Below are 24,494 nucleotides of genomic sequence, written 5' to 3' on the forward strand. Positions count from 1 at the left end.
TGTTCATTTATTCAAGATTTGTTGAATACCTACTACAGTCAAGCACCAGGGAAACAAACATGAATCAGGTATAGATCCTACCCAAAGAAGAATGGTAAGCAGCCTTTACTCTCAGGCGGTTCTCAGACTAGTAAGAGAGACACAACATGTGATCAAATAGCTACAGTGTAAATATATATGTTCCAAGCTACAGGTTAGCACAAATGGGAAGATCAACTCTTCTATACTTCTCTACTTTGCAGATTAGGAAGTAGAGCAATTAGGAAGCATAGAGCAATTAGGTCATTCACAGATACTTGTACCACGCAGACATGGAAGAGTCTAGATATGAACGCAGGAAGTACACCGCCAGGGGTCATGCTGTTCTTAATCACCATGCTAACTGCTTCTCACATTTGAACTTACAAGACCTCAGGTAGTTAAATTTTAATAAGTACATTTGGATGGTGATAGTCAATCCCTTTAGGTTATTAATACTCATTTCCATTCTTGTGCCTTGATGTCAGCCATTAAAGCAGAACCCACTTTCATTTCAGAAAGATCACCTTGGCTCCAGTATGAAGAACAAATAGGAGTCATAGGTGAGGTGACAGAAAGGCAATGTGGGAGACTGGTTCTATTCAGGCTAAAGACCATCAAGGCCAGAATTAACGCAGTGGCAGTAAGAATGTAGAAGAGAAGTTACGAGCTGCCATTTTCCCTGCTAGATTTGGTAACAAACTATAAACAAATATGTGGGTGGGGTTGGAATGAGGTGGGGAATAGGAGGTGTGGTGAGTTATAAAAATGAAAAATTCTTAAGTCTGTATTCACACCTTGCAATCATCTCATCAAGAGAGATGAGATGATTGCAAGGTGTGAATAGAACTGGAATCTGTTTTTTTTTCCACTCCTTGAATCCGGGCTGGCCCTGTGACTTTCTTTGGCTGGTAGAAAGCAACAGGAGTGATGTTATATGAGTTCCAAACTTGGGTTCAAGGCGCTCTGTGAGTTTTCTCTCTCTTACTCTTGGATCGCTGTGACCCCTGAGTAAATAATGAATGAATTCAGTTGCATGAATGAGCCCACTTGAGATCACCTTCTGTGAGAGACTCTGATGGAACTGGACTTTCAAACTGCCCAGTTACAGATACTACCTTAAGGATGGCTGTTACTACCAGCCAATAAGAGTGACTACTTCTAAAGTTTAAAAACTGGTTTCAAAGCAGGCTTTGAAGTGGTGAAGGCCTGGGGTGGGGCAGGAGCTGGGTGGAGGGGGGCAAAAGGGGAAAATGAGAAACATTTGTAATACTCTCAACAATAAAAAAAAACTAAACAAAACAAAACCCTGAACAGTCTTATGAACAGAAAGGAAACTAAAATACTATGGTATTAGCCCAAGGTCATGTTGTCAACTTACTTGAGTAAATGAAATAAAAGACCACTGAGGTAATAATAATAATAATAATAATAATAATAATACTGTAGAGGATTTTTTCACTTTTGAAGAAATGTTTCTAATGTATCCCCCCACCACACACATATTGTATTGTTTCTCTTAATATGTTTTTGTTAATTATCAATCTCCATACAGAAGGAGAAGACTGCACGCCATGTCTGAAATTTAATCCATAATTCATTTGTATGTCTGCCTGGATTATAAGCAGCTTTTTCTCTTTTTCAAAATGCCAGCAAAATCAAAAGTAATGTTGCTTCATTACTTTACAAAGCCTTTAGCCTGCCTCAAATATATTGAGAGATCAAAGTTTTGGTCTTTTTCTTACTTTTATCATTCAGAATATTTCTGTGTATCCGCAGGTAGCTCACTGAATCAGTGGTGTGTGTTTTTTTAAGGCCATAGTATTTGATTTTTATTGCTAAGTTGCCATAAATTTAGCATCTCAGTTTTATTATTTCACTATTTCTTTTTTTTTCTTTTTTAAAAAAATATATTTTATTGATTTTTTACAGAGAGGAAGGGAGAGGGATAGAGAGTTAGAAACATCGATGAGAGAGAAACATCGATCAGCTGCCTCCTGCACACCCCCCACTGGGGACGTGCCCGCAACCAAGGTACATGCCCTAGACCGGAATCGAACCTGGGACCCTTCAGTCTGCAGGCTGACGCTCTATCCACTGAGCCAAACCGGTTTCGGCTATTTCACTATTTCTATAGGTCAGAAGTGGCTTTATTTTCTGCTCAGGCTAAAATCCAGTGTCCACTCATGCTAGGGACTTATCTGGTACTCAGGATCCTCTTACATTCTCACAGGTTGCTGCTAAAATTCATTTCCTTGTAGTTGTAGGACTGAGGTCTCTGTTTTCCTTCTAGTCCAATGGGGACAGCTCTTAGCAACTAGAGGCCTCCTACAATTTCTTGCTACATGGAAGTTCTCTGCCTGGATGTTTGATTTCCTCCAGGCCAGCAGGCATCCATCTGTTTGATCCCCACTCCCGCTGGAGACAACACTCAGTTTTTAAAGGCTCACATGATTAGGTCAGGCCCACCCTGATAGTCTTTCTCTTCCAAGGTCAACTGACTTGGGACCGTATTTACATGTGCAAGATCCTTTTACAGCAGGAACTAGATTCATGTTTGATGAAATACCCAAGAGAAGGTGTGTGTATACCAGGGCCAAGAATATTGACGGCCAACTTAGAAATCTGACGACCACAGTCATGAGGAAGAGATGCTATGATAGCTCAATCAGTTTCTAAAGAAAATGAGGGCAAGTAACTCCCACAGCATGAGTTCTATCACTAGCTTCTTCCTCATACGTTTCCTAGTCAATTGAATTGTCCAGTGGGATGTTTGAGCTTATTTGCTCCTAGGGACCACAGGTATTTGAAGCTCCTATAGGTCCAGGTGTATGACTTGGGAGTGTACCAAAGAGGATCAGAGAAGAGAGTGGTCAATTACAGCAGGGCGCTGAGGAGGGAGATCACACCTGGGAAAGGCAGCAGCAAATTTCACATCCAAGCAAAGGGGAAGGGGGGAGCCTTCCTTGTATGACTCGACCTTACACTCTGATACCTGACAAGCTGGCTAATATTTTGAGGCTATGATTTAGTTTGTAAAAAGTGACAAACTTTTGGACACAGTCCAGTTTTTTTGTTTTTTTTTTTTTTTTAATATCATATAGCTCTCTGGTGAGAAAACTGGAAACCGAAGCATCATTATTTTTTCTTTCAACAAAGGATGTGTCAATTCTATAACAGGAGCTTGTTCTGTGACCTTACATAAAGCCATTTCTATCCTTCAGAGCACAAAGAATTTGTGAAGAGATGTGGGCAGAACATGGTGCTCCGTCTCTCATTGTGTTCACCTGCAAACTGTCCCCCTTCCATCACAACTTCATTTAAATCATGGCTATGCTCTTCATCAACAATTTAATTGACTGGTGCTTTCTCAATCTAATTCTCTGGGGCATGGTTTTCTGTTTAACTTTCTTGTTTTAATTCTTCAGCAAAACCATACAATTTAATTAGGAAAGTAACCAGCTTTGTAACAGTTTCCACATCAATTTAGCTATGCTTTGACTGTACCTTCTCAGAGTCTGTTTGATATTGCACATACATTTTGCATTTGTTCATGTTTCAGAGAAGATGCTGTGAATTTACAGCCTAAGCATGTAGTCTAATCACTTTTCACTTTTCCAGAGCTCCTTGGTGCTGGCCAGGGAAATCAGAGAATTCAAAGCACTCATGTATGCTATTAAATAAGAGCCACCGAAGGCCAAGATGCAGGGTTGTTACCTTTCTGTGTGTGTTAGTTTTCTATTGCTGCCCAGAGACTTAACCATTTATCGTCTTACAGTTCTGTAGGTGAGAAGTGCAGGCAAAGCTGGCTGGATTTTTTTCTTCAGGGTCTCAATGGGCTAAACTCAAGGGGCCAGCTGGGCTGTGATTTAATCTGGACCTCAGAGGCATCTGGTGAAGACAGAACATAGTTCCTTGTGGTTGCAGGACTGACATCTCCATTTCCTTGCTGTCTATCAGCTGGGGTGACCCTCACCTTCTAGAGCCCATGGGTATTTCGGATGGTGTGGCTCTCAAGGACATTTCACAACATACCAGTTTGATCTTCTTTGAGACCAGTAGGAGCACTTCTCTGATTTCTTTCTCTGTGAACAGCTGGAGAAAACTCTCTGCTTTTAAAGGGCTCACCTAATCAGGTCAGGCTTATCCCAGGTACTCTTCCTTCTGCCACATAACACAATATATCATGGGAATGACTGCCCCATCCTACCCACAGTTCCCGCCCACACTCAGAGGAGGGATTATACAGGGTGTGCAGACCAGTGGGAAGAAATCTGGGGGCCATCTTAGAATTCTGTCTACCACACTGTGCTTCAGGGAAATAAGGCAACTAAAAGCTTCCTGGCAAATCCTCCTCCCATCCCCTGGGAGGCAGTGCACAGGTGTGCAAAGGAACTGTCAACAATGGCCCCAACTCTGCCCATCTGCTCCACGGGCATAGGATGACAGGCAGTCACATTCTCCTCCTCTGCAGGCCCTTTCTCTGCCTGGCCAAAACACCTGCGCTTAGTGTGAGTGAATCACTCGATGAAATCATTTACATAAAATGCCAGCAAGTTAACATGACGCTTTTAGATAGCAACTTACTTTAGTGCAACACCTCAAACTTCAGCCCAATAAAACTATTTCTTCAAGGAACAGAAGAAATGTGCAGAGAAGAGTTGCCAGAACAGGCATGAAACCACTATCCTCAGAAAGGCCTGATTGCAAGATGGGCTCTTAGCTGGCATCCGGGAACCTAGATCTTGGGAGGGTTTCCACCACCCCAGTGGTCGGCAAACGCATTAGTCAACAGAGCCAAATATCAACAGTACAATGATGGAAATTTCTTTGGAGAGCCAAATTTTTTTAAACGTAAACTTCTTCTAACGCCACTTCTTCAAAATAGACTCGCCCGGGCCGTGGTATTTTGTGGAAGAGCCACACTCAAGGGGCCAAAGAGCCGCATGTGGCTCGCGAGCCGCAGTTTGCCGACCACAGCACCACCCTAACTGGGAAGAGTGGCTAACAGTGCCTGAATTGTGTGTGCAAACAACATGGTTCATGCTGAACACCTGCTTTCTCTCCGAGAGTCTGGAACTTTGGTATGTGTTAGGCAGCGGGGCCTACATGGCAAGGCCCCAGTGAAAACCCTGGGCCCTAGGTCTCTAATGAGCTTCCCTGGCAGACAACATTTCACATGTGTTATCACAACTCATGGTGATTAAGAACATCCCGTGTGACTCTACTAAGAGATACTTCTTGGAAGCTTGAGCCTAGTTTGTCCTGGGCTTCAACCCTTGTGCCTCTTTTCTTTGCTGATCCTGCTTTGTATCCCTTTGTGATAATAAGTCACAGCTGCAAATAGGACGATAGGCTAAGGTGTGAGAGTTTTCCTGAAAATTACTGAAGCTGGGTGCTGGGAGTGGTGTAGGTGACTCAGGGATAAAGTAAATGAACACATGATAATGATCACACCGAGTCTAAGCTCCACTGCCCAGCACATTTGGCTTTCAGCCTTCCATTGTGAAGATGGTCAGAGTAAACAGACTAGAGGCAAGAGGTGGCCTCACTTGGGTTCTAGAGGGCTTGGCCCTGTCCAGATATGTGTGTTCTGATTCCACACTGTGACCTGGGACAAGTTACTTAATTTCTGTCTCTCCCAGTTTCTTCATGTGTAAAATAGCAATAATAATGGTACCCACATCATAGAGTTGTTAAAATGAGGCAATCTACAGGAAGCAGTTGGCACTGAGAGGGCACCTAGTGACTAAGAGGGACTGGGTATAACTCCAGATGTAACTCTCCATGGGGTGGAATCCCTGGAATATCACTGACATTCTAATATCTACTCCCTTTCTCCCTTCACTCTGTTCCCCTCTTCCTCACCAGCCCCCTTTCCTCCCCTCAGTGTCATCTAAGCTCCTCCACAACCAAGCCATTTCCTCCCCAACCTCTGTTTATTACCTTTCCTTCAGAACCAAATGAATACAATATGCAGGAATGTTTTTTAAGTGTGTTCATAAAAGGGGTCCAGTATAAATGCATTATCATCAGTGTCCACAGTCCTAGCTTTATTCAACATCTTTTAGTTCCATTTACTGTGATTTACAAGCATTTATAAGTAACCCTCACAGTCATCATTGATGCAATGTTATTGTTTTTGATAATGGTAAGTGATCACATATATAACGATGCAATTTTATTTTCATAGTTTTGTGAATTTCCCCCATGTGAATTGGGGGAAAATCCTAATGATTTTTTCCCAATATTTGTTCCCTGAAATACTAGAACCCAAGGTATAAAGTGGCTATTTAGTTTTTCCAGTGTTGTATTCAAAACACAACTGCAATGGAGACGGAAACTTCTACTTGAAACTGGCTTTGCTTCTTTACAACTTTTGAGGCTTTGGTAGATTGTTTCAAAAGTGTTCAGATATTGCTATTGAGAAGGCTACAGTGGTCTGGGAGAGGCCCAGCAAACACAGTCTCTCTGGAATTGGATAAAACCATAACAATCTGAGGATAAGCTCCTGCATCCTACCTCCTTATGATGAGACACCAACCTTAAACGGAACATTTCATGGATAGGGGCTGGAGAGGAAGAGGAAGAAAGAAAATCAATAAAATAAAAGTTTAAAACTACATTTGCAAATAAATTCAATATGTAAAGGGAAGATGTCCAAGAGAAAAAAATCAAACCAAAAATAGAAGACCAAAAGTTTGATAATTACAAATGTTTCCAGAAGCCCCTGAGTCTATCACTCCTCCGTTATTCCTCATCCCCTAACACCTTCCCCAGGTACCATCCAGGTAGGATTATACTCCGGTCATATAGGACACATGTTCTTCTATTCCATATTGAAGATATTAATAGGCTTCCTTTGTAATCCGCTTTGCTCTCCATGAAAATGAGCCCAAACCACCACGTTTTATGGGCTCACTTCTTGCAAGGTAGGCATGGAAAAGAGCCCATCACCACACTTCTCATCGTAAGTATTTAGCTAAAGCTAACACTCAGTTAGATGCAGTAATAGGGAATGAGAAACTCTCTAACTTTAAAATCCATAAAATCCATCAAAGATTGAATAAGCAGAGCCCTTCAACTTTTGCCAACAGAATTCTCTTATCAAATCCACTGAAACATAGCAAAATTATTAACTTCAATTTCTAGCTTTTATTTTCTTCATCTCACTTCTGCCTGAAGTTCTAATGATCAGCAGGAAGATTTCAAGAGGGAAAAGTGTAGCTCTGGAAGTGTATAAACTAACTTCACTCATGCATTAAACAACAAACCATTGACTGAGCTTCTAGGATATTCCAGAGACTGACTGAGAATATAGCGATGAAGAGACCTACACAAACTCTCTCATGAATCTTACATCCTGCTAAGGGAGATGAAAAATAAATAAATGAACTAGTAAATAGATAATGGGTCAGATATATGATAGTATTTTAATAATCTTAATTACCCTTTAAAAGCTCTTTCAAGTTCTCTTAAAATTTTATTCCCATGGTTAATTAATTCCTACTATTCAACTCCAGTCAGCAAAGCGCTGCAAATACATTGCAAGCAAAATGATAAGTGAGTGGCCACTCTCTTACCTTAAGCTGGTGGCATATTTTCTTCAATGCATACGCTTCCTCTTCTGTATTGGGGATAAGTCTTATCACCTTATCACTGTAAGAAAGGGGAAAATGGTGATATTTACCTTTAAAAAATAAAGATTTAACCATCTCTATCTTTTTACTTAAAAAAACAATAACAAACAAAAACAAAAACAAAACTGCCTCTGCCTTTAGGAAGGAAAACAGCAAAACTTTGGGCTTGACAAGAGGTATTTTATCCAGTTCTTGTTACTCTCTGATTCCTTGATCTTTTTTGGTCTGTCTTAAAAACATTTGTTGTTTTCATCAGCTTTTGAAGATTACAAACTCACACTTAAGCAGAGAAAGGCCAAAACACAGGAAGAATGGCAATAAGGACAAGAACTCTCCTGAATACCCCAGAACCGTGGTCGGCAAACTGCAGCTCGCGAGCCACATGTGGCTCTTTGGCCCCTTGAGTGTGGCTCTTCCACAAAATACCACAGCCTGGGCGAGTCTATTTTGAAGAAGTGGCGTTTGAAGAAGTTTAAAAAATTTGGCTCTCAAAAGAAATTTCAATCGTTGTACTGTTGACATTTGGCTCTGTTGACTAATGAGTTTGCCGACCACTGCCCCAGAACAGACACCAAGAAAGAAAATTGTTAATGATAGAAGAAAAAACACTTTTTAAATAAAACTTAATGCTGGAAAGGAATTATGGATTCCATATCCTTTGATGAGAGGATATGGAATCCATACATATGACCATTCCTGGTTTGGATTCTTCCCATACTGAGAACAGTAAAGATAAGCCCATCTCTATGGGGCATCTTAACTCTCTAGTACAGAGCTTCCCAACTGGTCTGTGGGACCCAACTGGAGGGCCACTAAATTGTTTACATGTGTTCCATGCAACACTGATGACTGTAAAGTTGTTAAAGTGGAAACAATTTTAAAACAATTTTTACAGCCATTAAAATGATACCACAGTTGAAATTATATTTGGATACTCTCTGAGAGTTTTTCTGTAAATTGACTAAGACTGGAGGGGTCATCTATTTGTCAGGGAGTTGTTTGTGGTGGTGACCTGTCCCTCAGGTGTGCCAGACAGGTATTATCATTTTGTATATGTCATGATGAGGACAGGTTGGGAAGCGCAACTCTATTGTATTAAAATCTCAACTGTCACCGTGTTTTGCACAGAGTAGACACATTAAATATTTATTAATGGATTTGGCACAAAGGCGATCATTGAGAATTCTTGGCTTCCAGAGCTACTAGTAGGTAAAACTAAATAAAGTACACAGGAAGGAATATTTTTCATAACTCCCCCTCATGGCATTTTATAATGACTGAAGATAAAGTAGAACATCATGAAGACCATATATATAAAGCACAAAACAAAAACTCTGGCAGTTCACCCACAACTTCCATCTCCCATCTCCAGCCTGACAGATGTGCCAGAATCAGGATGGAATTTGCATGCTTCCCATGGTTTTACTTAGATGAACAACAGTTTCCAAGGTGAGGTAAGATTAATAGGGAGGGCATTAGGGACCTTCCAGATTTGCTGGATGATGATTCTTTTTTTAAAAACATTTTTAATTATAACTTATTCATTTTATTGATTTGAGAGAGAGAGAAAGAGAGAAACATCGATTGGTTACCTCCCATACGAACTTCAATCAGGGAATGAATCTGCAACCTAGGTATGTGCCCTGACCAGAAATAGAACCCACTACCCTTGGAGCACAGACGACGCTCCAACCCACCAGGGCTGAATGATGGTTCTTTAGGGCTGTGTGTTCATTTCTAATCATTTTAGCTTTGTTATTTCAAATGATCCTGTTATACCTTCATTAGGCCTATGAATTAAAAGGTCCTCGGCTTGCTCATGATAATTTATTATGGTTAGGCACCAATACCCTCATCTGGCTTTGTAGCTTTTGTTTCCTCAAAGTCACAGAAAAAAAACCTTTTAGTATCTTTTTCTGAGAAGAATACAAGGAAGTAGAAGTAAAGAAAAATTCATCAAGTCACTCTAATACAACTCCAAATCTGACCTTTAGAATTGAAATGTTATTACATCTTTTCTGGTACACAATGCATTGACCTTTGCTTGCCCTGGCTTCATCAGATCCTGGCCTCTCCTACCTGACCAATATGATTCTTGGCTGAGAAAGACACCTTTGCTGGGTGATATGGTTGTTTTTGAGGGATGGATCACTTGACATCCTGCTGGAAATACCTCCATTGGGCCCTGTCAGCTCCCCAAGAATGCAAAGAAAGCAATCTGTAGCCACTTTACAACCGTGAGAAGATTAAAAAAAAACTTAACCCTGAAAGTGATTGCTGAAACCCAGCTTTATCATTCAATTAAAAAAAAAAAATCACTTCATCTCAGCTTGTAGAAATTCTCAGGTGCAACTGGAGAAATGTGTTTATTACTGTTTGATTACTTATCAAAGAACAGAGAATAAGGAAAGCTATTTAGGAAAATCCATAAAATGTCTTACTTTTTTACAAGCCAATAAATTATAGGGGTAGACTAACCAGTAACCAAAAACCAACAAAAGCTCTTTATTTAGCATGTAAAACCCAATGACCCCCAACTGCCCCATTTGTCACACCAAAGGAAAGCTTACTCTCTCTAGATCTGATAGCTAGCCATTTTGAAAGTGAATGATAATTCAGTACTACAAATGGGTTTCAGGTAGTGAAATAGCGCCTGGAACTTAGAAAAACCAGCTGTGAGCGAGTATCAAAGAAGGTGAACTGAGAGGCTAATTTATCCGTTTTCGACCGCTAGGTGGCAACATCAATTTAAAACCCCTTAACTACCCTTTGGAATTAAGATGAGGAAACCAAAGGTCTGAATGTGATTGAGGTTAGAGACCAGCTGCTCATTTGTACATGTGTTTGTAAACTAGATATTTCTAACTCAGCCTATATAAAGTTGTCAAGAGGAAAAACGGAACAGGTGTTTTTAATTACAGTTTAAGGATGTAGCATAGAGGCAGTATAAGTAACCTCCTCAGGGGTGGGCAAACTTTTTGACTCGAGGGCCACAATGGGTTCTTAAACTGGACCGGAGGGCTGGAACAAAAGCATGGATGGAGTGTTTGTGTGAACTAATATAAATTCAAAGTAAAGGAGCGGAGGGGAGAGCAAGAGAATCAGAACAGCCGGATCCGGCCCGCGGGCCGTAGTTTGCCCACGGGCCGTAGTTTGCCCACGGCTGCTCCAGGTAATTATGTATATGTAGTTATTCATTATATACTTAGATTTTGTCCCCTTGCCTTACAGGACAGATGAGATCGTATTGCCATAATGCTAACATCAAGTTTTGTTTCATGTTAGATTATTGTTATGTACAGCAGCAACCACACGGATGAGATCATCTTAAGTAAATGAAATCGATTTAAAAAGTGTGTAATAAGAATGTATGCATCCAGAGAAAAGAATTTGGCAAGAGAACACCATCTCTAACGTTTTACAGTCTGTCTGAGCCTCAGTGTCCTGGTCGGAGGGATGAGCCCCGCTCGCCTTTTCTTTTTATGCTGCTTGAGTTTGATGACTACCATGTTTACTGGGACACCTATGGAAGAACATCTGTTTTATGGGCAACCAGGGAGTCCTCCTCAGCCTCCTTTTGAAAGACATGGATGCGAAGTTCCAGAGTTTTGTTCTGGCTCCCGGCAAGACACTTCACAATGGATCCCACGATTAATCTCTAAATTTCTCTAGTTTATGAACCCAGGCTTGTAAAAATCAAAGCATTACAGAGGATATGAAATAATAAAGTTCCCCTCCCAGGTCTCTTCCAACCTTGACCTTCCATCCTCCCCTCAGAGCCTCGATAATAGTTCCTTGTGATTCCCTCTAGACTTTTCCTCTCATTGACACATGCACACACTCTCGGGACCACAGCTAATTTGACACCTGACTTAAAGGCAGTCAATGGGCCATAAGGTGGGATGACAACTGAATCCTTCCCAGTTGGGTTCATTCCACTGGACGATGACTGACAGCTGATCTAGTCAGATCCTGCCTTTGGGACTTTGCACTTGAGACATAAAAACAAACAACAACAAAACACAGTGAGTGCATTATCAGGAGCAGTGGCCATAGATACAGGTAATAGCCAAGTTACTGTAACTGCAAAAGTCTCAAGCATGGAATGTAGGCATTTGACACATTGCCCTGGTTTGGAAACAGTCCCCAGTCTTCCTCATGTTTCTTTAGCATCAACATCTATCATCTCATGCATGCCTTTTCAAACTTAACAAATGCACTATTACTAAGACCACTCAGACTTCAGATACTTCAGTTTTTCACTCATATCTTTGAATGACTGGATTTATCTTCCCTGATCCATTTTTTTTTTCTTCACTTTAGGGAAGAAATAGAGCAAGGCTGGATTCTAATCTAGGTTCCACCACTTGCTATATGCCCTGGGCTAAATTGCTGAACTATTTAGAGCCATTGATTCATAATCCTTACAATGGGGGGGGGGGGACCCCAATACATTGTTGCTTAAGGTTTTGGTGAAAATTATTCCATTTGGCCACATTTATTAAGGTCACGTTAAGTGCCAGGCATGGTGGCAGGTGGTAGGGATATAGCAGTTCCTGCCTGTGGTGAGTTTACCATCATATTCCCAATGATAGAGTCTGGGAAATGCCCACCTAATAGTCTATCAATAACTATTGTCATTACCTCTACAGGAAACGATTTGTCTCATCCTTTAGAAATTAAAGCGCTAAAAGCAGATGCTTCTCCAAGTGGGTTTCACTGTGAACATCAGAAGCAATAAAACATGATTTTCCTAGGGATATATTTCACCTTTTTTGTTGCTGCTGGTGTTTTTGTTTCTTGACCTTTTTATAGGTATTTAAATCTCATTATTGATCAGCTTCCTGATTTGGCACTTATTATTTCTTCCCTTCTCAGGCAGCACTTTGGCATCTGAGAAACACATGTATTAGACACTCATTATTTCCTACAATAGCAATTGAGGATATAGGACACTTTACATAAAATACAATGGGAAAGCCCTAGCTGGTTTGGCTCAGTGAATAGAGTGTCTGGCCTGCGGACTGAACGGTCCCAGGTTTGATTCCTGTCAAGGGCACATGCCTGGGTTGCGTGCTTGATCCCCAGCACGGGGCATGCAGGAGGCAGCCAATCAATGAATTTCTCTCATCATTGATGTTTCTCTCTCTCTCCCCACCTCCCTTCCTCTCTGAAATCAATAAAAATATAAATAAATAAATGAAATAAAATGGGAAAATAATGTCAAAGAAAGTCCTGCATAGATGTTCTTGCTGTGGGCACAAGCTGCACATGCTCAGTTTTTCAATACTTCTAAAGACACAATTTAGCTGGATCTGGAAAGGAATTTCTACATTTCTTGGCCTTCACAAGGAATCAGATTAGATGGCTGTAGTGGCTGCTTTGGGCTGCGCCTCCATTTCCCCTTCATAAGCCCTAACAGGACTGATTTGCTCTGATAGTCCCTCCATCCCCACATCTATATATATAAAAGCCTAAGTGACTGTCTGACCAGCCGGTAGCTATGACATGCACTTATCACCAGGGGGCAGATGCTCAATGCAGGAGCAGAAATGATAGGCATGGAAACATGGAACAGACTGATGAATCTTAGAGGGAAGGGGGGAGTGGGGAGGGAGGGAAGAGATTAACCAAAGATCTTATATGCATACTAGAGACCCAGTGCACAGATTCATGCACCGGTGGGGTCCTTTGGCCTGGCCTGCAGGGATTGGGCCGAAACCAGCTCTCCAACATCCCCCGAGGGGTCCCGGATAGCGAGAGGGCACAGGCCAGGCCTGAGGGGCCTCTAGTTAGGAATAAATCTTTATTAGACAATCAGAGCTTAGATATCTCCAGTAAATTGTGTTAATATGGAGATGAACATATGTTATAAATTGGCCCAATCAGATTTAAGGGAAGAATTATTACTCCATGGCTGGGGGTAAAAAGATTCACGCTCTTGTTGAACATGAATAAGGAAATGTGTAACCCTGTATGTATAACCCTCACCTGGGCAGCCATTAGTCATGAAAGGAGTGAGCTTCAGGGTAAGGCAGATTCTATAACTGATGAATGGACAGGGAAAAAAACCATGTTTTCAGTGGTTTTGTTGAATTAACCAGGCTTTAAGCCTCTCCTTCCTGCCTCTGGACTTAGTTATTTAATATAAAAATTTCTTTATTGTGTAGATCAGTTTGAGTCAGGTTGTCTCCTACATGTAACCAAAATTACCCTGCACAATAACAGTAATTTTGCTTTGTCTATTTTTAAGGAATAAGGAAAAGCAATGGAATAAATAAATTTATTGTTTAATCTAAGTCTTCACAGGTGGGAAAATACACACTGGCCTTCTTTCTTTCCTTGAATATCTTTCTCTAAAACACCCCCCTAATTTTGATAGTGCTTAGAAAAACTGTGTGTGCTTTCAGAAGGAAGATTTAGACTGCTCAATAGCTAAATGCATCTCATATTCTCAAGAAAAGTGGACCGTTTAAAATATTTGCTGAATTTTCTGAAAGCCTTGTATCGCATGGAAGAGTTAATAATAGGATTTCACTTAAAAAATAAAAATCTCTTGCCCAAGCACCAAGAAACTCATTAGGTAATCCAGAAAAAAATAATGTTTGCATGTCGATTCTATATTATAAAGTGCTTGGGTCTCAGAGGTGCATTTCCTTTGTTGAAAGATTGCGTTTTGATGTACATGAAAAATTTCCTTAAAAAGCAATAAATAAGAGACCACTTGGCAGAGAACACTCCAGAGATAAATGGATTTCCCCCTCTTTGGTTATGGTGTATAGTCGCAAAATAAAGAACTCAGAACACGAAGAAGCTCCCTGTGGCAGTTAGCTTAGGACATGAAGATTTAGACTTCACTCTTGGGTTAAAGTTAGGCAGAAGTGATGACTTTCTCCCCCCGCTCTCTTCCCCCCCAACTTTGGTTGCTGCAACTATTTTAACAGCAGAGAAAAGAAAAACAGTCCTCCTAAGCCTTAATGATGTCCTTAAGAGAAATTTTCTTAAGAGGTTGAACACCTACCATGAAATCTCACATGTAATGGGTGATCAATAGATTTTTGCTGAGTTGAATTGAAATTGTTTTTTCTTCTGTATGTGGTTTATTTTTTATTGTTGTTGTTTTTTGTAAACTGCAACCAACCAAACAAACAACGATCTTTAAATTTCTGAAGTTGACTTCCATTGTAAGGTTTGAGAACTTCCTCTTATCCCATTAGCACAAGCCAGGAAGGAAAAAGCAATAAAATGTAACACTGCCTTTAAATTAATTTCTTAACTATGTCTCAAGGACTTGAAATATATTGTGTGAAATCATTATATGATACTTAAATTCAGTCCTTTCTTGTAGTATTTAAGAATAGGATTCGCCGAAACCGGTTTGGCTCAGTGGATAGAGCATCGGCCTGCGGACTGAAAGGTCCTGGGTTCGATTCTGGTCAAGGGCACGTACCTTGGTTGCGGGCACATCCCCAGTAGGAGGTGTGCAGGAGGCAGCTGATCGATGTTTCTCTCTCATCGATGTTTCTAACTCTCTCTCCCTCTCCTCTCTCTTCCTCTCTGTATAAAATTAATAAAATATATTAAAAAAAAAAAAAAGAATAGGATTCAATCCAAGAAATGAAGAACAAACCATTCATTTGAAAGATACCTATATAGCAAGTTGCTAGTCAGGAAGAAAAAGGAAAGGAGTTACAAAGCATAAGGGACCACCTTTCAAAGATGTATAATCTAGTTCAGTACATGAAACATAGTTAAAACTTTATATTATTACTAAGGGCCCATGCACGAATTTGTGCACCTTGAAAGGAACTGTGGGCCACGAGGCTGTGGTAGGCACAGGGGTGGGTCTTGGCCCATCCTCTGTGCTCCCACCCAGCCTCTCCCACTGTGGACCCCCCCCACAATCCCCCCCCCCCATCCCATCTGCCGGCAGCCCACTCCTGTCTCCGCCGCTACTCCCACACGCTGATGGCGTTTGTTCCACTTACACTGGCTGATGGCACAGAGTGATTGAGGCCAGCACCAGCAGTGGGTGCAAGGGGTGGCTTCTGCCCTGATCACCCCTCAGGAGCAGGAGGAGGTAGAGAAGCCCTCAGGGGCAATTAGGGCCAGCAGCCATTGCTTGCACCCACTGATGGTGCTGAGTGATCAGGACTGGCACCAGGCACCGGCAGTGAGTGTGGATGTGAGCAGGGCTGGTGCTGGAAGCAGGTGCAAGTGTTGGGTGGGACCATGGCACACGGGAACAAAGAATTTTCAGTAACCACCAGAAGCTCACCCTGATGACAGCGACCAGTGCCCCACCTTGGTCTGGCACCCCTGTTCCCCTGCTCCACCATCCCACCACAGCCGATGCCTGCTATGCTCCGCACACACCCCCTAGTGGTCAGTGCACGTCATAGTGACAGGTTCAGTTGTTCTGGTTGTTCCACTGTTCGGTCTATTTACTATTAGCCTTTTATTATATAGGATTGTAATATAAGGTAGTATGTGATAAATGTTTTATAAATTATGTAGAATCCTATCTAATAAAAGAGTAATATGCAAATTGACCATCACTCCAACACACAAGATGGCTGCCCCCATGTGGTCAAAGATGGCTGCCCCCATGTGGACACAAGATGGCCACCACAAGATGGCCAGCAGGGGAGAGCAGTTGGGAGGGACCAGGCCTGCAAGGGAGGGCAGTTGGGGGCCATCAAGCCTTCAGGGGAGGGCAGTTAGGGGTGACCAGGCCTGCATGGCAGGGCAGTTAGGGGTGACCAGGCCTTCAGGGGAGGGCAGTTAGGGGTGATCAGGCTGCAGGGGATGACAGTAAGGGGCAATCAGGCTGGCAGGGGAGCAGTTAGGCATCAATCAGGCTGGCAGGGGAGTGGTTAGGGGGTGATCAGGCTGGCAGGCAGAAGCAGTTAGGGGCAATCAGGAAGGCAGGCAGGCGAGCAGTTGGGAGCCAGCAGTCCTAGATTGTGAAAGGGATGTCCGACTGCCCGTTTAGGCCCAATCCTAAACGGGCAGTCGGACATCCCTCGAGGGGTCCCAGATTGGAGATGGTGTAGGCTGGGCTGAGGGACACCCACCCCGTGCATGAATTTTGTGCACTGGGCCTCTAGTCTAATATATAAAAGGCCAGGGTTGTAACAACCAGTCACGACCAAAGGCTGACTAACCCAGAAGTCCTTCAGTCAGCGCTTGGTTGCCCGGGGGACCCAGAACTGACTGCCCAGGGGGCTGAGACCCAGAGAAAGAGGCAGGGTCTGATTTGCAGCCTCAGTGGCAGCTGTTGATCAGTACTTTCCTCTCTCTTTCTGTCCCTCTTTCTTTCTGAGCTTTGACAGCAGCCAGGCTTTTCTTTCTCTCCCGGCCTCCACGGGGGCTGCTGTTAAGCCCTGCTTCTCTGATCAGGCCCAGAGATAGGCCCAGAGATGCTGACTGGCATAGGAACTGGCCAATCAGAAACAAATGTGGGTGCTGTGAAGAACCAATGGCTGTCTAGGAGGTGGAGCTTTTGACGCTGACTGGCATAGGAACCGACCAATCAGAATCAAATCTGGGTGCTGTGGGGAGCCAATAGTTGCCTAGGAGGCAGAGCTTTTGACGCTGGCATAGAAACCAACCAACCAGAACCAAATTGGCCAGCAGAGGAGGGCAGTTGGGGGCGAGATCAGGTTGGCAGGGGAGGGCCGTTGGGGTCGAGATCAGGCCAGCAGGGGAGGGCAGTTGGGGGCAACCAGGCTGGGAAGGGAGGGCAGTTGGGGGAGAGATAATGCCAGCAGAGGAGGACCACTGGGGGCGAGATCAGGCCGGCAGGGGAGGGCATTTGGGGGCAACCAGGCCAGCAGGGGAGGGCAGTTAGGGGTGATCAGGCTGGCAGGCAGGCCAGCGGTCCCAGATTGCGAGGGGCATGTCCGGCTGCTGGTTTAGGCCGGATCCATTGGAGAGGGTGCAGGCTGAGCTGAGGGAATTCCCCCTCCATGCACAAATTTCATGCACCGGGCCTTTAGTATATGTATAAAAAAGGTTTAGATGTGATAATCAGGCAAGACCACATGAAAGGACTCTGATCATTGAAACTAAAAAGATTTGGGCCCCAGGGACTGACAGCCATCAGAACACATTAGTTTAGTGGTTTGAAATCTGAGTGTGCATAAGATTCACCTGGGAATCTATCTGCCAGCACAATGTGGGGGATAAATATACTGAAAACACCTTCCAGTGCAAATCACTTAGCAATACTGAAATATGTATGTATGTGATATATTTTTTAATATGCAGGGGTAGGGTGGTAACAGAGTAAGTTAGGTTAAACCCAAGAAGCCAAAAATGCTGAGATAAACTAACACTGAGGCCAGTGGCTACCCTGGCTGAGGGGCATCTTGCTAATTCCTAAGTTTGAGCAAGGTGGGGATTCAGAGCAGAGACCCTCATAGAAAGCCTTAACAATAACAAGCTCAGTGAAAAAATAACCAGAAAAAAGTCTTATGAAAGGAGAGGGTAGGGAAACTGTGTCTTGGATTTGGCCCTGGATAGGAAGGAAAATATAGTCATCATGGAGAGATTAAAAACACAAGTCATCTAGCAGAGCTTGAAAGGAAATTTAAACTACCTATGTGGTCCAAAAATCTACAAGCTTCATTCTCCCAGCTGCAGAGTGTACCCTACTGATGGCTCAGAGCTGAGTCCATATTAAAGAATGGTCTTCAGCTGAAGGCAGGTGCTTCCCCCAAGATTAAGACCCCCTCCCCAAGGGCAACCTACATGCAAACCTGAGTTTATGCTGTGGCTCTAAGGCCTGCCCCTGGTCTGAATTTGAGATGATCCTGCAGTGCCAATCCAGCTTCACACTTCCTCATTAAATCTGTTGTAACTGCTGTCCAAACCTTCCTCTATCTTCAGCTTCCTTCATTTTCTTATAGATTATTATATTTTTTGTGTGAGAGAGCACTCTCCAAGAAAGTGCTTCCATGAAGAACAGACGGAGACCCCAGAAATTGACCCAATGAATATCAAGATTTATTATAAAGCTATGGTAATTAAGACAGTATGGAATTGACATGAGAATGGACAAGTAGATTAGAAACAGATCTTTACTTATAGAGAAACGATCAGTGACAGAGGCAGTATTGCAGATCAGTGGGGAAAGGATGGACTCCTAATAAATGTAACTGGGACAACTGGTTATCCATGTGGGGAGAAAATTAACCTGGGTTTTTATCTCTCACACACACATCAAATCAAGTCACGCCAAGCTAGGTCAAGTCAAATTGGAATAAAAACTTAACTGTGAAAATAAAAGCCTTAAAAGATCCTGGAGGCAAAATATCTTCATAATGTCAGGGTTAGGAAAGGATTTATTAAATAAGCTACAAAAATCATAAAGGTTGATTCATTCAATTATATTAAAATTAGAAACTCCTTGTCATCAAAATATACCATAATGAAAATCAAAAGTCAAGCCACAAGTGAAGAGAAGATATTTAAGTGTCAATCAGAAAATTAGTATCGATATGAAAAAGATTCATTACTTATGAAAAATGGGCAAAAGGTATGAATGCAATAAACAAGAAACAAATAACCAAAAATATGAATATATGCTCAGTATAAGTTGTAAACATGGAAATGCAGATTAAAACAGTGACAACTACCATTAAAACCATTTCACAATTATCAGTTATTTTCTATTAAATTTTGATAATATCAAGAAATGGCTATTGAAACTCAGCTCTTTGCTCAGCAGAGTATAAAGTAGTGTAGTACTTTGGAAGAAAACAGTTGTGTATTAACTGGTAAAAGATAAACCTTCCATACTCATGTCCCAACAATCAAACTCTTGAAAACTCCCATGACACATGCACCAGAGACCCATACAAGAATATTCACCGTAGCTTTACTCCATAATCACAAAACAAAACTAGAAACAGGCCAAAATCCCATCAACAGTACAAATGATAAATTATAGCTCTTCAAAAAGTGGAGTTCTTTTTGGAGAGCTATAAAAGTGGAGTTAACAGCTGTTAAAATACATGCATTATGATTATATACACCAATGCAGATTAATTTTGCAAACAGAGTTGATTGAAATGACCGTGAGAACAGAACTGGGGGGAGAGGAGGATAATCAACGAAACTGGGAAGATAAGTTAGCATCTGTTTACAGTTGTATCGTATGTGTTCCTTGCTTTGGAGATTTTATTTTTTTGATGGTATTAGTTTGGTTTGGAGAGAATTTCTTTTTGTAAGCATACTCATATTGTGGTATGTGAATGGTCTTTACATCTCTGGAGGTTACTACGTCTTGCTGCTTAGTGTCTGTACAATTAGCAGAGAAGGCAGGACTGGGAGTGCATGCTCCTATGTACACGGCAGCACTAGCCAGAGCCAAGACATGGAAGCAACCGAGGTGTCCATGGGCGAATGAACGAATCAAGAAAATGTGGTGTGTTTATGTGTATGTGTATTTGTATAAATATACATACAGTATAGATACATACACATATACCCACATATATACATACATATGCACACACATGGAATATTATTCAGCCATAAAAAGGAAATCCTGCTATTTCTGACAACAAAGATGGACCTTGAGGGCATTATGCTAAGTGAAATAAGTCAGACAAGGAAGGACAAATACCATTATTATCTCACTTCTTTGTGGGATCTTAAAAAACCAAATTTCCAGAAACAGAGTAAAATAGTGGTTACCGGGGGCTGAGGGGTGGGGAGAAGAGGGAGATGTTGGTCAAAAGGTACAAACTTTCAGTTTTAAGATGAATTCTGGGAATCTAATGCACAGGATGGTGACTATGGTTAACAATACTGCACTGTGAACTTGGAAGTTGCTGTAAGAGTAGAGCTTTAATGTTCTCACCATAACAACAACAACAAAATGGTAATTATCTGAGGCAAAGGATGTGCTAACTAACCTTATTGTGGTAAACATTAATAATATATACATGCATCAAATCAACACTATATATCTTAAACTTAATGTTATATGTCAATTATAGCTCAATAGAGGTGGGAAAATGTGAAAGTACAAGCATTGAATTTTTTTTCATGCAAAGACTAAACTGCATAAAACTTTAATTTATTATATTTGCTTTGCTTAAACTTTTTTGGGGAATGTTGACAAAGATGTCTAGAACTTATTTCAAATCGTATTGGAAATATCTGAATGCAATGTGTATATGAAATTGTTTTTTTAAAGAATAATTAGGCTTATAGTAATTGTCTAAACTGAACATTCTGCAGGGAATTTTTTCCAATTATAATATTAGATGTATTTATTTTAATCCCAGCAATAATAAATTATAGTGATGACCAATAGTTTTCAAGAATTATTAAGCTTTTTCTAAGTGCTGTACATGCATTATCTCATCTATTCCTATTCTGACTTTTTTTTAGTAATGGCTACATTTTAAGGTAGTATATTAAATTATTTCTATCTTTTAAGGCTTGAATAAACAGTAACCTGAGGCAGTGATTATCCGTATACACACAAGAGCGGTGAGAATTAGGGTTGAATTTTGTCAAAGGCTTAGAGACTCAGAAGGACATTTTATCAGTAGTTTGTCTAAAATTGTTTATTATGTGTAAAAGCAATGGCTGACACAAAAACTATACAGCCATTATCACCTGTGACTTGTTTTTTCGAATCTGAAAATTTCTAGGAAACAAGAGCCACCTTGCAGTTCAAGCTCAGTCTAACAAAAAACTCCTTGAGTGCCAATAAAGACTTGAGGGGAAGTGGTAAATCTGTAAACAGCCCTTTGAGAAGGAAAAGCACCAGTTGCAGGGAAATGAGAATTAATAAAGTATGAAGAGTGAGCCAGCTTTCATTATTTTTTTAAATTTAATTTTATTGTTTAAAGTATTACACATAGTAGTACATATATCTCTTTTTTCCCCCCATTGACCTTCCCCCCAGGCTCCCTACCCCCTGTCACATGCCCTCATTATTTTCTATGCCATCCAAACCCCAGATCTGCCCTTTTCTTTCTCCTTTATTTCCTCTATTAAATGTATGGATGAGGCTGGGTGGTTTAGATCTTTGAGTTCCTTTCCAGAGGGAAAGACTGAACTTACTTTTCTTTCTTGGCCGTGGGACTGTCTGGCTCTATAAACGTAACTAACCCTGTAACACTTCTGTCGGTGGTTAAAAAATATGATCGCCTAATAATTACCACACCAGTTAGGATGCTTTTGTTTCCAAACGAACAGAAAACCACCTCAAATTGGACAGAACCAGAATGAGGACTTATTTGCTGAGAAATGAGAAGCCTAGCCATAGGTCAGCAGAATTTGGCCAGCACTTCAGCCTGGTTTCTCCACAATTCTCTTAGCTCTGTTCACGCAAGCCAGCAGCAGCCCTTACGGTCACGAAACGGCTGCAGCAGTTCTGGGCCTTACACGTCCATCCAACACATTGTCCAAAAGAACAGCGTACTTTCCTTTCCAACTACATAAAGAAAAGAAGTCCTACACCTCTCTAGATTTGGATCAAGTAAGATACTGAGCCCACCCTTGAACTAATCACAGTGTCCGAGGAATGCTATGTGCTGACTGGTTCATGACATCAAGACTCGCTCCTGCAGCAGCTGGGAGCCGCTAGTGATGGTGGGGGAGATGCCGAACCATCCCTGACTGCTTCACAATGAGGAAATACACGACGTTCACACATTTTAACCAAGAGATGATCCCACATGAATTTGCTTCCGATGCTCTTGTCCAATGACCTTTCCCAAATGACACACAGGATGGTGGGATGCCAGCTGTGTGTACGCTGGTAGGTTTTAATGTACAGGGGTGGCAACCTGCAGGGGTGGGAGTGAATAATCTTATCAGGCTCCTTCCTACAAGCCAAAGCCTTCCAGAAGAATATTCTGAGGATCCAGGTTTTTGTCATTTAACAGTGGCTCAGGAGCAAGTTTAATTAAGAACAATCAGTGAGAGAATGTTAATATCCACAGTCTAAAATTACCACACAGAAGCTGAAGAGTCAGAGAATTGTTGTCAGCCGTGTTCAACGGCAAAACCTAAAATCTACTCCTTTTGTCTCCCCAAAAGGAATGGGCTGACACTTACTGGCTCTGTGATTATATAAAGGTCTTTACTTTTTAATGCTTCTGCTTCAGGCTGTGTTTTTTTTTCTTAGTGCCTTCTGACGAGGTACTTCATTTTCCCCATTGGGGGAATAAGATCTGTGGGATGTAGGACTGTTTGATGCATGGGTACCAGATCCTGGGAAGAAACCCAGGTTTAAGTTAAGAGATTTAGAATAGTGGGAGGTCTCGGGGATGTGGACAGCTTTATGTCTTGTGCAGTGGGCAGTGGGGAAGGAGGCCGGGGCTCCTGAGGGCAAGCATCAGCTCTCAGCCCTCAGCCCTGACTTCCTCCTTCCCACACCAAATAACTCTTCCTCTTATAACATGAAATGGGTTGGAGCAGGATTGAGGGCAATGGATGAAGAGTGTTTTGTACAGGATAGGTGCCAGTCTATAAAATCTGGGACAATGTCTTTTTCTGAGTGAGGGTGGAAACAGAGTCCTATGGGCATCATGGAATTATTGTGACACATCAAAACTGCCCTCTTCCTTTCCCATATTACCCCCAGGCCTCAAGGGCTTACACAACAGGCAGCCAGATCCATCTAAGTTCCTGGTTTTTTTGCACGTTGGTTCCTAGTACTGGCTTTTCTATTACTGGCTGTGAAACCCGAGGCAAATGATTTCACTTTTGTGATCTTTCTGTAAGACATGGATAATACTGCGCCTTTATTATAGCACCATCAGTAGGATCAAATTAGGTAATATAACAGCATTCCTTGAATATCATAAAGTGGCACAATGTAGAGAATGATTATTTAATCTCTCAAACTCCTAAAATCATCTGGAGTGTTTCAACCACACAGTCCTTTGATGTGCCCTAGAGGTCTTGCTGTAACAGGAATTCTCATTGCAGCGTGACATAATCTGATCATTCTGTAAAGCAGAGCCTGGTGCTTCTACTGAATAAAATAAGATATGGGGGGGCGGGCAGGGGGATTATATGCTAGTTTTTGGCTGTTATCATCCAAGTGGAATACAGTTAAATTTCTGATAGCAGGGATCTGACTTCACCATTATCATGGTTTCTGTGATTTCACTTTCTCTAATGAGTTAGAGAAAGATAATACCTACTATGAAATACGTAACTGTTAGGAATCAGGAGAAACAGATTTTGATGTAAAGACATAAGGATATCTGTCCCTCTTGAGATGAACTCTAAAACCCCATTACATTTGGCCATGAAAAACATTTGAAGTCCTTACTCTACACTGCTTAAAAATAACATTTTATTCTGCTGGAAAGCCTCTGCTCTGCATCAATCAAGATCTCTGAAGAAAAGAAAGAGAACCTCCCCTCCATCTAATCTTGCGGGAGATCAGATAGTCTGGCTCCGATGCTTTTCCTGCTTCCTGAAAGAACAGAGGATGAGCTCCATGAGCTCTGCTGGAAATGCCAGGGAAGTCCCCCTGGGACTCTGTAATGGCATCTCCGACAAGGAATGTTTAATCTCTGCAATCCTGACTTTAAATGGCCACCATTGTGTGAACTGAAAGGTGACGATACAGTGCTGAGGAGCTCATGGTGGCAAAAATGGGAGGAGTAGCTGAAAAGGATTTTTTTTTAAGTAAATAAAGCCTCTTTGTAACAGAATCTTTTCCTTACTTTATCCCTGGATCCATTTTCCCCGAGGTTATTTCTTATCCATTGTCTTCCTGAACATAAAATACTTGACACTGATATTATCCTGAGGTTTATGGGTTTTAGTACACGTTGCAATCTCCCTCCT

At 41.7% G+C, this 24,494-nt stretch overlaps 1 protein-coding gene across 1 annotated transcript in view; it reads right to left on the reverse strand.

Annotated features, from left to right (window-relative positions):
* The window catches only part of CPA6 (carboxypeptidase A6), a 210,819-nt gene that overhangs the window by 113,697 nt on the left and 72,628 nt on the right, over positions 1-24,494 (reverse strand). Inside the window, exon 2 of the mRNA XM_080646561.1 lies at positions 7,602-7,677. Coding sequence (XP_080502687.1) covers positions 7,602-7,677 — 76 coding nt within the window. The remainder of the gene's footprint in view (positions 1-7,601; positions 7,678-24,494) is intronic.

Source organism: Plecotus auritus, assembly GCF_963455305.1.
Source record: "Plecotus auritus genome assembly, chromosome: 11".
Classification (NCBI taxonomy): Eukaryota; Metazoa; Chordata; class Mammalia; order Chiroptera; family Vespertilionidae; genus Plecotus; species Plecotus auritus.